Source organism: Podarcis tiliguerta (assembly GCF_965153285.1).
Source record: "Podarcis tiliguerta genome assembly, chromosome: 6".
Lineage (NCBI taxonomy): Eukaryota > Metazoa > Chordata > Lepidosauria > Squamata > Lacertidae > Podarcis > Podarcis tiliguerta.
In genome coordinates, this window is record NC_139539.1 from 47,490,500 (window position 1) to 47,504,926 (window position 14,427).

General features: G+C 39.8%; 1 protein-coding gene across 3 annotated transcripts in view; it reads left to right on the forward strand.

The window, feature by feature from the left end:
• Positions 1–14,427, forward strand: part of AHCYL1 (adenosylhomocysteinase like 1) — a gene marked incomplete at its 3' end in the record, with an annotated part of 50,684 nt that overhangs the window by 28,891 nt on the left and 7,366 nt on the right. For all 3 annotated transcript variants that reach the window (XR_014512559.1, XM_083445737.1, XM_083445738.1), the window contains exons 2-10: positions 2,303–2,414; positions 3,289–3,432; positions 3,963–4,063; positions 4,452–4,554; positions 6,171–6,265; positions 8,829–8,935; positions 10,235–10,351; positions 10,990–11,053; positions 13,524–13,612. Coding sequence is in view for 2 of the 3 variants with exons in the window: in XM_083445737.1 (XP_083301863.1) it covers positions 2,303–2,414; positions 3,289–3,432; positions 3,963–4,063; positions 4,452–4,554; positions 6,171–6,265; positions 8,829–8,935; positions 10,235–10,351; positions 10,990–11,053; positions 13,524–13,612 (932 nt within the window). The remainder of the gene's footprint in view (positions 1–2,302; positions 2,415–3,288; positions 3,433–3,962; positions 4,064–4,451; positions 4,555–6,170; positions 6,266–8,828; positions 8,936–10,234; positions 10,352–10,989; positions 11,054–13,523; positions 13,613–14,427) is intronic.

The window sequence follows — 14,427 nt, forward strand, 5'->3', positions numbered from 1 at the left end:
CTGGACTACTTCTCCCTTTGGGTTTCTCATTCAGGATTTGATTTGCTGAGTATCATTCATTGATAAGATCTGAATGCAGTTCAGAGTCTCTGGTAACTCACCAGCTAAGTATGATAGATTGGTGTTTAGCACGGGAAATACTTTTGAACCTAGTTTTTATTGGTTGGCCTTATCAGTGAAAGTTACAAAGATCTATGCTAGGCATTTATTAAATAAGGATTAGACTGAAATAAAGCGAACAGGTTTATGAAGAAGGGAGTTCAGCACAATGAATTGCTTACTAAATCTCACTCATAAACATACTTCCTGACATGGTGAACAATGTGCTGTTCCTCTAGGACTTAGAATAGCATTGGACACAGTCTATAGGGATTGGTTTGTTCAAAGTTCACTTGTTTTTGTTCCTAGACCTGGATGAAATCAGAGGGCAAGATTAAAGTAGGCTCTTGGTAGCACTCTTTTCAGCAAAGGGGGATTTACTTTTTACTAACTTACTAACCTCTTTTTTACTATGAGGTTTTAGTTAATGACCTCCCTTTTTGTTTTTGAATTGTCACTAGTTATTTTGCTGCTTGACATTAGTGAATTGTTTCAGATAGGACACTAAGCTATGATGGGAATCCATTAATTTTTGCCAAAGACATTGTTAAAGCCTGCGTTTGAATATAAGAGAGAAAAATGGGGGGCTGCCATAAATTTTATTATTGAAATAATTTTTTGTGCATTATGAAGTTCAGAGCTTAGAAAAGCACCCTTCAGGCCATAATGGTTGAAAGATAAGAGGCAAGCCTTTTCCATGATATCCAAGACTTCTGTTTTTCCAGCTCTGGTTCTTGGCAATCCCATTGCTATCATGCTGTTCTTAAGGCCACACAAGCAGCACATGGGGCTGGTTTGTTGAAATAATCAAATCACATGGTGAGAACTGTTATGATCCTTGAACTATGTGCTTTGTAGAATTCAGGGCAGGTTCTATATTTTGAATCAGTTGGGGTTTTCAGGTTCTGTTCTAGTTTGATGTAACTTGCTTTATGAATTAACTAAACTATAAATGTATAAAACAAGCCTTTTTAATAGAATTGCTAGATGACATATTTTTTTTATTTGTATCTTGGTGAATGACAAGGGCTATGTCAAAAACAATACAGGGAAGTTTTGCAGCAAATATTTGAATTGTCAGTAGTGTGTGGGGTCCAAGATAATGTCACTCCACTTTGTTTCCTTCTCTCAGCCTCTCTGGTTCTGTTTTCTCTTGTATTGTTTTTAACACTTGATTGGGAGCCGCCCAGTGTGGCTGGGGAAACTCAGCCAGATGGGCGGGGTATAAATAATAATAATAATTATTATTGTTGTTGTTGAGCCATTTACTCCTGGGAGGAGGTGTTCCCTGGTACAAATTCTTTGTTTTCTTGAGTCTTAAAAGTACTTGGAAGTTTGACCACTTGTTCTAGAATTTTCATAATAGTAAGCAAACTGTAGCAGTAATTCTTTCTTTGCATTCAAATTCACATTTTCAATAGTTTTTCCACAGTGCCATTCTAATATTACATGTTTCTCCTCAGCCTAACGCTACAGATTTTTCTCTTGCTCCCAACCAAGGTGATGCATGTGTTTAGTTTATCTTAGTTGCAGGTGGTACAATCCAAACAGTTCTCTTCTCACAGAAAAGCCAAGGTATTGTAAGAGAACAGGAACCAGGTTTTTCCAAGACGTGTCTTGTGCTGTCAGTTGTGAGCTGCAGTTCCTGACTGTATGCCATTGTCAAGATGTTCTAATTCCACAGCTCTTTCCTGGTTTATCTAAATTAATCTAGGGATCTTCATGTGGAATAGCTAGTATATTTGGTTTCTTATGATCACATTGGTTTTCATTACACACTTTGAATACATGATTGATTGACTTGAATAGCAGTATTGTTGTTGGCATATGACTTGGCTGTAGTTTAATGATCTAAATGTTTTAATTATTCTTAAACCCCTGTATCTTTGGGTTACTGAAGGGGCGGGGAGGATAAAGCTGGTATTCATCAAGAAAGTAGCATGAAGTTTGTTGTGTCTAATGTAACCTTCTAATAGCGCAAGTATATGGGGGCAGGGAAGGGAAATTCACCTTTTGCACAGAGAAGCCGGAATAAAAGAGCAAGCCTTTCTCCTAATGGGTTTGAATTTTAGCAAGCAACATTATTCCCTGGATTGCTTAGTTGTTTGTCTTTGTGGAATGTGTGGAGAAGTGAGCCTGCTGAATAAAATAAATAAAATAAAGTAGTATAACTACATATGTCTTCTTACTCCTTTGCATTTAGCAAATCCAGTTTGCGGATGATATGCAAGAGTTCAGCAAATTTCCAACCAAGACTGGTCGCAGGTCTCTTTCTCGGTCCATTTCACAGTCTTCCACTGACAGCTACAGCTCTGGTAGGTGTTTTTCTTTTCCAGACCTTTTATTTCCTGTTTAGCTGATGTTTTGAGCATTAACCCTGACCCCAGACTTAAAGGCAATTGCTAACTTTCTTTCTGACAACCTCATTCAAGATTTTCAAAAGTATTGCAAAATACTGGAATACATGACAGTTGGCAGTGCTAGCCTTATAGTTAGGGATGCATCTCTTAGGAAAAACACCATTCACTCTCAAAACTTTGGCACATTCAGCTATGAGCCATAGTGGCTGCCATCTTTTGTACCCTTTCGTTTTAGTGATTACAAGTCATCACCTTTTCCTGTTCAGTTGCACGTAAAGCTTGAAAAAATCCTGTAGTATCCCTTGTAGCATCCCTTGTGCATGTATACAATACTAGCCTTTTAGTTCTGTCGTGTTCTATGGTAGTTGACATGGATTTAAGAAATTTAATTCCATTGATTTCAGTAGATCTACTTCAAATATGTCTTTGATAAATATCACCCCATGTATTTATGCACTGCTCTACCTTTACTGTAAAGCATCCTTGCAAGGTGCTTTAAGGACTTGGTATGTTAGAAAGGAAGCCTATTTTTTAATAAAGAAAAAATAAAAATCTGCCTGCCAATAATCTTCGAAGGATGTTGATAGCCTGCAGTATTTGAAGCACACACGGTGCCACCTTATGCTAGTGTGTATAAGCCAAGAAGTGAAAAATTTGCAACAGGAAACCAGATTGACCAGGACACTTCCACTGTTTTAAAATGAATGATCAGAATGAAGTTAAAATAGCACAGATGGTAAAATGTCAGGCCTTAGTAAGAAATACGAATTGTCTTGGTTTCTTTCGCGTATATTCCTTTCTTACCAAACACTTCTGTTTTGTTCTCTAGCGGCATCCTACACAGATAGCTCTGATGATGAAGTTTCCCCAAGAGAAAAACAGCAAACTAATTCGAAGGGCAGTAGCAATTTCTGCGTTAAGAATATCAAGCAGGCAGAGTTTGGCCGCCGAGAGATAGAGATTGCTGAGCAAGGTAAAGAGTGAGCTGCTGAAGCTTCCTTCTCCTTTGGGTACCACAAATTATATCCTGTTCGTCAGCAAACCCCCTTGGTAGTAGATTAGCTGTGTCAAAATGTCAGCAAGCAATGTAAACTTAAAACAAAAACAAAACCTCTCAGGATTGTTTCAACAGGTGTTGCTAATGATGCCAGTTGCAACTGTCTATGTACTCAGTCTTGTGAACAACTGCTGATGGTCAATACATGAACAGCCCTTTTTTACCACTTCTGTGTTAGGGACAAATTAAAAGGCCTTTATATTCCTTTCCATTTAGGTTGCAGCCTTGACAACTTCCAGCCTTTTCTGACTGCAGTGTTAGGTTGCCAGCATCCTTCACTGACATCCAATCTGACATTCAAGACAGTTGCCATTACTGATCTTTGCGTTTCTAGACCTTCTCACAGATATAAATTTCTTTGAGCTGACTTTCTATGGGAACCCAAGAGGATGACCAGCCAGTGGATGGCAAAAGTTTCATTGAAAACTTCTCTTCTGCTTTTGTAGACATGTCTGCACTGATTTCACTTAGAAAACGAGCTCAGGGGGAGAAGCCTTTGGCTGGAGCTAAAATTGTGGGATGCACGCACATTACAGCACAGACTGCGGTGAGTGCTCTGCAGTTTGCACACCAGCTTTCATCTTAACTCTACCTATGCCACTCACCTTTGCCCCTTTCTGAATAAAGAGATGAATGGAAAAGTGTCTCTGTTGTCTAAACAAGAGCATTTTTGTTGTTGTTGTTGTTGTTTCTCAACCATCCTGATGTGTCTGTACATAATAGTGTTCGGCAAAGACATTTGCTGTTATGGCAGTTCCAGGATTCAAGTTGTCAGCAGTATCCGCTGGGTTTGGCTGATGGCTACAATGCCTTGCATGGACTTGGGTATGCCTGATTTGATTGGGGGTTGGCTCATAACTCTGGGCTGGTATTGGCCAAATCGAGCCAGCTATTTCAGCTACGTTTTTGGTTGATTATGCTTGCATCACCCCCAGGTCTTGATTGAGACGCTGTGCGCACTGGGAGCTCAGTGTCGTTGGTCTGCCTGCAACATTTATTCGACTCAGAATGAGGTAGCTGCTGCCTTGGCTGAAGCTGGTGAGTACACGGCAGCGGCACAGAGATTCGGTATCAGAATTAGAAATGCAAATTCTGTTTTTATTAGGGTAGCACTTACTACTTCTGTCAGACTATTCAGTACAGATGAATACACGATGTACCGAGAATATTTGGCTGTGTTTGAAGCTCTGCTATCAGATTTGTACAGCTTGTCACTAACGATGCAAGCTTCTGAACAATTCATTTAAAACAAAATAAGACCAACTTTGTTTCAGGTAATTACATAAGAAAAGCCCTGCTTGATCACAGCGGCCAACCAAAGGCCTATAGCTAGCCCACATTCCAGGCAGCTGGCATTCAGAGGCACACTGCCACTGATGGTGGAGCAAGAACATAGTCAACATGGCTAGCAGCCATTGGTGGAAGCATTATTTTTGAAAGAAGGACCAAATTACTTAATAAGCAGAAATTTTGAAGCAAAATTCCTCAGCAATGGAATAAATGCAATCCCATTTGAAAGTATTGTAGTTGGATGTAGTCTGTCTTTATGCACACGGTGGCCTTGTAGAAAGATCTTTAGTTCTGTTTATAAAATCACAAGTTCGTGTTTTATCTGTGGAGCCATCAGTTAGTCTGATAGTAGACTTATACTGTATTTTATTAGATCTAAATGTATGGAAGTAGACATGTTGTTTCAGTTGCACTTGCTTCATGTTAGAAATTGACGCAAAGGCTTACTGCAAATGAGTGGTTTAAGTACATAATTATGTGGAAATAAAACACAAAAACTGGTGCAGACAATAGAATGAAGACAAATTTACTGTTCTTTCAAAAAAGATTTCTAGCATTTTTATGTCACTGCTGAATATTGTAAGCTTGTATAACGCTAACCCGTATGTCAGTTTGTACAGACTTCGAGGGGGAAAATACTGTTGCCAACTTCACTGTCCTAATATTTCTGTAAATTCTCTGCATACCTGAGTTGTTGGGTATTTTGCAAACCCTTGTCAGAGAGACATTCCATAGCCAGATGGACTCCTTTGAACCTGCTGGGAGAACCTAGATTATGCTAAGAGAGCTTATTCAGCTTTGCTTTATTATGTTCTATATGCATCTCTTATCTAATGAAACTTCTATCACAATTCATTTCTTATGCTGAAAGTGCCACAGGACTTTGTCTTACACTGGCTCTGTTCCTGCATATTCTGCCAAGAATCCACTCTGATAGACAGTTTAGAACTAGCAAGCTAGCTACAACTGCTATTACATGTATAGTTTCAAGAGATCCCAAAGCAGATTTTAGATTGTACCGAAAAAATTGCTTTAATGTAGTCCATTTAATTCAATATAATTCTTAACTAGGATGTGCTTTAACTTAGTTACAATTCAGTGACCAGAGAAAGCCTCCAGATATCAGTGCCTTGTTATTTATGTGTTGTATAAAGATAAAGTCTTTTCAAATAGCCTGGTCACTTAAATATGCTAAACAGATGACAAAAAAAGGCAATCCAGGAGAAAACAGTGGGGCAGCTTTCAGCATGGGTTAGATAAAATGAGGGTGAGAGCTGCTTTGTGCCAGAACTGTGTTTATTTTCAGTCTGCTTCAAGCAGCACTGCTATAAGAATGATCCTGCAAATTCATTTTCTTTTGCTAGGTGTTGCTGTATTTGCCTGGAAAGGAGAATCCGAGGATGACTTTTGGTGGTGCATCGATCGCTGTGTTAATGTGGATACCTGGCAGGCCAACATGGTAATGGAACATTCTCCTAGGTTTCCCATATTCTCGCACATTTGTTAACTTCTCCTTTGGAAGTGTATTTGGTGGCATCCAAAGAGGTACTTTAGGCACATCCAAGGGCTTTGACATGCCCATTGGAACTTCTGACTTCATCCCTTTCAGCAGACCACTGTGTATTTTTCTGTTTCAAAAGAGGTTTTTCACATGGGTGTGCAGCTAATGTTTAGGAAAGACATTTTTTTGGACATGCAGAACTAGTTCAGTGGTTCTTTGGATCTAGTCTACGGGATCACACTGTATTTAGTGTTCATTGTCCAGCCACATTCAACCCCCTTTCAAGTTTTATCCTCCCTTCTCTCTTCTCCATTCAGTGGGGCTTAGCTGAAAGAATGGGAAAGTGTATTATGGTTCAATACTAGTTAATTCCTGTCCATTTGCAGCTCAAATTGGAGGGGTAATGTGAAATTCACCCTCTGAAAACAGGCAGCCGGTTTGGGTGATATAATGGGGATTGCAGCAAAATTACTAGCAGGGTCCTGGAGTGGGCTGCTGCTTCTTTATTATTTTGTTCCTCCCAGTTGCAACAGCTCCTCTTTCAGCTCTGCATCCATTTTGTTTCCCCCAGAATTCCTTGGGCACACTGTGTGTGTTCATGTGTGTGTTTTCTGCGGGGAGGGGGGGAGATTGGTGGCTCATGGCAGCTGCATTCTTGAGGGTGAATGGCCAGGCTGCTGGGAAAGGAGCTCAGCTTTTTCTGGCACAAAAAACCTGCCCTGTGATCAGTATGGTGAAGGGTGGGTTTATAAGTATAATGAAATAAGTAAAGAAAAACCTGCTGCTCAAGGTCAGCGCCCACCCTCCACAAGCAGGGCGGTGAATTTCACATGTATCAAATCTGTGAAATGCCACTCCTAAATTTACCACCTATAAATGGGGTATTTAATTTGTTGGTGCAAATTTGCAAGTCTCAATAATTGTCACATTCATACTCTGTTTAAAGCACATCTCTTTTCCCCAAAACAATCCTGGGAAATGTTGTTTACTCACTACAAAGCTACAATTCCCAATACCCTTAAAATAAAGTTCCCAGTCTTCTTTGGGGGGAGGACCTGTGCTTTAAATGTATGCTGTGAATGTGCCTGGTGAACCAGGGGAATGAAGCACACTTGCTGGTTTTGAGCAAGTCACTCTATTGCAGTCTAGCTTATCTCTGAGGGTTGTTGTGAAGATCAGAGATAAACAGAGCTATGTTGGAAGAAGGGCAGAATTTCACTGTGGCAAGGCAGTCGTGATAATAGATATATAGAAAATGAGATTTTCTGAAAGGAGGATGCCGCCTAATGTTCCCTAACTCTCAGTTATCATACTTCTTGCACAAAGTTGAATCATTAAAAAAGAAAAGAAAATGGCTTCTCCCCCCCTTATGTAGATTCTGTTAATTGCCATATAGCTAAATGACTGATCAGTGTCACTAGAAACCAACTGAATGTTTACACACGATAGAATCATGCGCATTAAAAAATAAACTAGAGATTGCTCACTTCATAGTATAATAAATGGTGGCTCATCTGTCTTAGATTATCTATTTTTAAGAGAATGTGAGAATTGTCTGTCATATGTCCTTTGCATCTACTAGAAGAACTACTTCCCATGAAATTAATTGCATGACTTGTGTCCATTGCTGCCATTATGCTTGCCCAACATATATTTTCTTATGCAACATAGCATCTTGTCCTCTCCCCTGCAGTCCCCTGAGCACCCTCAAAATCTGTTCCAGAGTGTTGGGGGACCCTCCAGAGCAGATTTGGGGTGCATGCAAGAAGAAGGGGAGTGCTACTGCATGAGCAGAATTCCACATGTGCAGCATTGGATACAACTCTGTGTGTCTTTTAGAGTACTATCAGCAGGACCTCATACTCTTTGACTTGGTGTGCTAGATATACCAGATAAGCATAAATCTGTACTGAAACAATGCCATTTCATTTTTAAGGGGAAATTCTGCTGTGGTTTTCCCTTCCTAATAAAGTATTAGTATACACATTGATTTCTCTGTTTCATGTATCTACACTAGCTCAGGAAAAAGCTTTTTGTTAATAAACTTTGTAGTTACTGTACTGCAAACCCCTTAGCTATTGATTGTTGTTCCAGGTTTGGTTTTGTTTTTAAGATAATCAGCTATAGATGAGCATCCCCTATTTCTTTTTCTGTCAGGTCAGTTATGAAAAGGGTAGATTATCCTTACTCTGAGTATACAGCTTGAACCAGTTTTCAAGCTTCCACTTGAATTTGTGCGATAAAATCTAGTACTGGTTCTCTGAAAGTATAGCTTGTAGAATTCATATATTTCTATTTATATGTTTGAAAACCAGGCCAGGTTTGTTGCTTGGACAACATTGTGCATGATAATAATGGTTTGTGAAGCAATATCAGAGTTCTGATCCCTTAATGGTTATGTGACTTAACAGTTTAATTGCCTAGAAGTAATCCTGCTTTGTGTCTTAAAGTGAAGTTACATGTGGCATGCAGTATAAATAGCAGAATATCTTTGAGCTAATTATATTTATCTTATTTTCAGATCTTGGATGATGGGGGAGACCTGACCCATTGGGTTTATAAGAAATATCCAAATGTATTTAAGAAGATCAGAGGCATTGTAGAAGAGAGTGTGACAGGTGTGCACAGGTAATCAACCCCAAAGGATCCCGCAAACCTTTGTCTGTCCTCCTTCAATATGAAGCTTTGGGAAGTTGTAGGGCCTTGCCCATATCTGGTAAGCAAGCATCTAAAAATTAAAGCTCACTTTTAATCATGATGACCCTGTGGGATGGTAATAAGGATGGGGGAGGAATAAATAACGCCATAAAAGAGAAAGGTATGGCTGAGGTAAGGCAGAACCTAGGGCCTTTTCTACCATTTTAGTTCCCACACTGTTGAGCCATGGGGCTTATCAAGTTTAAGCTCAAAAATTGACATGTTCTTCATGCAACATTCCTCTGGTTCCCCTTTGCCACCTCTTATTTTTATAAAGAAGGAGGAATGCATTTTAATGTTCCACTGACCATTCTCTTTGGCCCGACTATTCTTCCCTATACTTTGGCTGCTCATAGAAACTGCATGAGCTGCTGCTTGTTCTTTTTTCTCCTTTCCTCCTTCCCCCATGGGTATTTCAGTGCCCAGTACTTGGTACAGATGCATTCAGTGCTAAGTTACCAGTGGTCATGATTTTCAGGATGGTTTAAAAGAAACTGGCTTTTGAATCAGAAGATTGCTCCATCCAGTTCCATATTCTCTACACTGAGTTACAGTGGTTCTTCATGGTTTCTGGTAGGAGTATTTTCCCAGTCCTACCAGCAAATGCCAGGGATTGAACTTGGGACTTTTTATTTATTAGATCATTTACTGTTTTGTATTTTTTACCACTGAACTATATTTCACAGTTGAGTATAATACGGGGGAGGAACATGTATTTCTCTCTCTCCAGAAATCAAGAGGCGTAGTCCATTAATCACTTTGGCTTACTCACTGATGTGAAGCATTTTATTTTTATTTTGCTAATTACACATATGATGGCTGTAGGAAGATACTAAGGGTGCTATGTACATCAGGCCTAAATACAGCTAAATTCACCTATTCTTTTTTTAAAAAATAGAACTATATATTTACTGGAAGCAGAAGATGTTTGCGGGACTCAAATGTATATTATAAGAATTGGTACTTCTGCTGTTGCTTGAAGACAAGATGCAGAGCTGATTAATATGTGGTCTTCAGGCTGTTATTGAACTCTTAACACCTGTCAGCCTTGCCGGAATAGCCAGTGGTCAGAGATGATTGGGATTGTCATCTAGCAACATCTGGAAGGCTGCAGATTAACCACAAATATGGAGCTTGGGTGTTAGCCCAGGGAACAAATTAATGTTATGCTGATTTTCCTGTTTTTTCTCACAGTATTCAGTTCTGAAATCTTCTCTTTCTCTCTTTTAGGTTATACCAGTTATCAAAGGCTGGGAAACTTTGTGTTCCAGCTATGAATGTAAATGACTCTGTCACCAAACAGAAATTTGATAACTTATATTGTTGCAGAGAATCCATCTTGGATGGGTGAGTCTGGCACTCAGCTTTGGGAGTTGGGAGTTAAAACCCTCAGAATCAGCCCCCAGCTTCCATATTTTTCCTATTCAGCTCCTTGTGTTGTGGAGTTGAATACTGCTCTAATCGTATTATCTGGTGACCACATAGGGTCATACTACTGTGGAATTAAGAAACATTGGCCACATTAGGGCATCTCAGTGAACTTCGGCAAGTCTTCAGCTCGCATTCTCCACCCTCTCCTCCTCCTTTATGACTGGGAAGAGGACTTCAGAAGCATTTGCTTTTGGTTTCAGCTAATTGCAGCTTCCCGTTTAACCCAAAGATCTAGTTTACACTCAGGATAGTTAGTTTACACAAGCCTGTTTCATGAACTAGTGCCAGTGTGGTGTAGTGGTTGAGAGCGGTAGTCTCATAATCTGGGGAACTGGGTTCGCATCTCCGCTCCTCCACATGCAGCTGCTGGGTGACCTTGGGCCAGTCACACATCTTTGAAGTCTCTCAGCCCCACTCACCTCACAGTGTTTGTTGTGGGGGAGGAAGGGAAAGGAGAATCGAGACAGCTAAGCAAAGCCATTGTATTGTATTGTGTCAAGCGTGTATTTTGCATGTGGTTAACTTCTCAAAAAGAGTCTCTTTCTCTCCCACAGCCTAAAGCGGACAACGGATGTGATGTTTGGAGGAAAGCAAGTGGTGGTGTGTGGCTATGGTGAGGTGAGTTGTAGCCTGGCTGATTCAGCAGCTCTCATTAGTGTACAGTACAGTACAGTTACCTTAGCTTTAGGATTCATTACCTTCTGTATTCATGATCTACCTTTTACTAGTAATGACTCCTTATGTGATTACTGTAAGGAGCATTAGGAACAACTTGTGTTGCAGCAGAAGATTATGCATCCAATTGTAATGGCTCTCACGGTAATTGCAAGCTGATGATACTAGCAAGTGTTTTCACATCATTAGAAGAGTCTCTACTCTCAGCTGTATTTGTACAGTAAAATCTGGAAAGAATTTAAGAGGTGATTAGGGCACACATTATGGTTCAAGTGTGCTGAAATTTGCGCAGATAACAGTGCTTCAACATGGGTGCTTTCAGCAATGTATGAATAGCACAAGTTGAATTATGTACATTTTAGGGCTAAACTACATGTGCTGCGGCAGCTTTGTATGCTAACCTGATTGGAGCTGCTCTAGTCATGTTAATAGGCCTATGGGGATGGAGGGAGGTCTGATTTTAATGGCAAAATGAGTTCTCTAGTGTGGAGTGGAGAATCTTTGCACAGCTCCTATATTTGCAGCTGAACCTCAGTATTGAAGTTACCTTGTCTGGAAGAAAAGCACTTAGGGGCAGGATTGTGTAAAGGGATATTAGGGAGAGTTCTGAACTCCTCTTTTTCTTATTAGTGCTTATTTGATTCTTTCCCAACTTTTCATATAGAGAGACAGGAGCAATGGAGCTATTATCCAAATTAAAAAAAAAAAGATTAGGCTATAATTTGTTTTCTAGTGTTCATATGTGGACAAACTAAACCAGTACAGATGCTCTTAACACATGGCAGAGTTTCCTACCATGTGTTTCACTGCATTACTAGAGAAACATAGTATACATTTTTATACCATGCATTCTTAATGTAGTAAAGGTTGCCCCTCTCCTGTGGCAAAAGTTTTCACATAGTAGAATGTAGTAAACCATGGCCGCTGCTGTCTGTGAGCAAAACAAACAAATGGCATTTATCTGAGTGATGAGAGTTGAATGGTGACATTTTGTTAAAATGAATATTTTAGCTTCCTGTTTTCTTCTTTCATTTTGTTCAAATCTCATAATTCAGAGGATTTATATACTTCAAGTATTTGCTGTTCTGGTATGGTTGGGAGGATTTTTTTTAAAAACTGAGAAATAGTGCTATGATCCCTCTGAAGTTAAGAGACTGTGTCTGTATGCCATTAATATTGACTATAAAGGAGGAAATGCTATATTTTACCTTGTGAAGAGAAAAAGACAGCATTTCCATTCCTGCCTATTTGGCTCTGAGATAGGAGAGGGGAGAAATGCTGCTTTTTCACTCTGCATCTCTAAAAAGAAGACAGATAGCTTTTATCTCCCAATCTGAGCACTATGATTTCTGCCTGCGATTCTAAAGAGCAGGCAGCAGAGATTTTGTTTGCTGATCTCAGAGCTGATTGCCACAGTTCTGAGATCAGGAGATAAAGGGCTATGTCTGCCCTTGGAGATTACTCTCCAAAGAGCAGGCAGAACGCTGCATTTATTTGTTGGCTTGTTTATTTATTCCTCTAAGCATTTAAATAAGAAAAAAAACAATATGGTAATATTGCATGAAAGCTAGACAGACAGGATAAAAAGAAAAGTATATATATCACATAAAACTGAGCATTATACAAAACATGGATTTAAAAATTTAGTAAGGCTCAGGGACCAGAAAAGCTTGGGTAAACTTAAGTTTTATTCTCAGTGCTAAGCTATAGCTTAAAGCTACAGCTGCAGGAGCTGGTGGGCCACTTCCCACAGCTTGCCAGGCTGAATCTGGGCTGTGGGTTAGCCAACCCTGCCATAGCAGCAGTGGGGGAAGCAACTAAGGGTGGAGGAAGAGCAAACCTAAAACCAAAATACTACAAAGCTAGTCACTGGTGACTGTATTACTATAGTTGAGTATATACAGAAGTCAGCAAACTTTCCAGCATTTCCCATGTGATAAACTGGTCTGAATTCACCCTGTGCATCAGTGAATCAACTGATTATATATATTTTAATTTTTGCATACAGTGGTACCTCGGGTTACATATGCTTCATGTTACATACACTTCAGGTTACAGACTCGGGCTAACCCAGAAATAGTACCTTGGGTTAGGAACTTTGCTTCAGGATGAGAACAGAAATCGTGCTCCGGCGGCGCGGCGGCAGCAGGAGGCCTCATTAGCTAAAGTGGTGCTTCAGGTTAAGAACAGTTTCAGGTTAAGAACGAACCTCTGGAACAAATTAAGTACGTAACCAGAGGTACCACTGTACCACACTTCATGGTCCTTTGGCTGCATTGCTTACATTTTCTCTCTCTTTACACATGTGTGTGCTTGTGTGTATGTAGAAGTGGGGAGAAAAGAAGACAGAGATGGGCTGTTTTTAAAATACTTGTATTTGCTTAGATTTTGTAGTTGTTTTTGTGTATTCCAGGTTGGAAAGGGATGCTGTGCAGCTCTGAAGGCCCTGGGAGCCATAGTTTGCATCACAGAGATTGATCCTATCTGTGCTCTTCAAGCCTGGTGAGAAATGAGGTGTTACAAATGCTGCTGTCTGAGAGAACAAGCCTTTTCTTGTATTGCTTGCTGTTCTTTTTTGGGCTACTTCAAAAGGTTAAAATTAATTAGCCTACTGAAGAAGAGCCCCTCTCTACCCAAAACTTCACAATCTGAGGCTATACGTGCAAGAAGACATAAAGCTTCAGGGAATCTTCCATTTCCTTCCATTTCATTTGAGTGTTCCACAAGTGATTGTGACCTTGTACCTCCATATGTAAGAGTCCTTTCCCTCATAAGTTTGACACTGTTCTGTTGATAATGGCTAATGAATAGTTTGCCGAAATGCATTTGTCAATAAGAAGAATATTAGGGTGGGGGGAGGAGGAAATAAACATGTGAATATCCTCTTAAAGAAGTAGTAGATGCTAAATACTAGGATAGTCATCGAGAGCTCCAGCAGCACTAATCTGATGTAAGATGGAATAATTGTGAAACTCCAGTAAGATTAATAGAAGCAGTAAAATTTAACTGGATATGCCATTTGACTACTTTGCAGGGTTTTTTCTAAAAAGTAGGATAGAATGTCTACTTTAAATTTTGAACTCATAAAGATTAATAGCATGCTGCTTTTAATAGATCTTGCAGAACTTTCTTTTTTACCTCTGAACACTCTGATCTTTCTCCAGAAAGCCCATTTCTCTTCAGACTGCCCCACACAACTTGTCCTTTTTCAGAACTGCTACGGATATCAGGAAATGTCGAAGTTATTTCTCTAGACCCTGCCTACTGAGCATAGGAAGAGCTTCGGTGTCCAATAAGTCAATCTTCTGTAACTTACC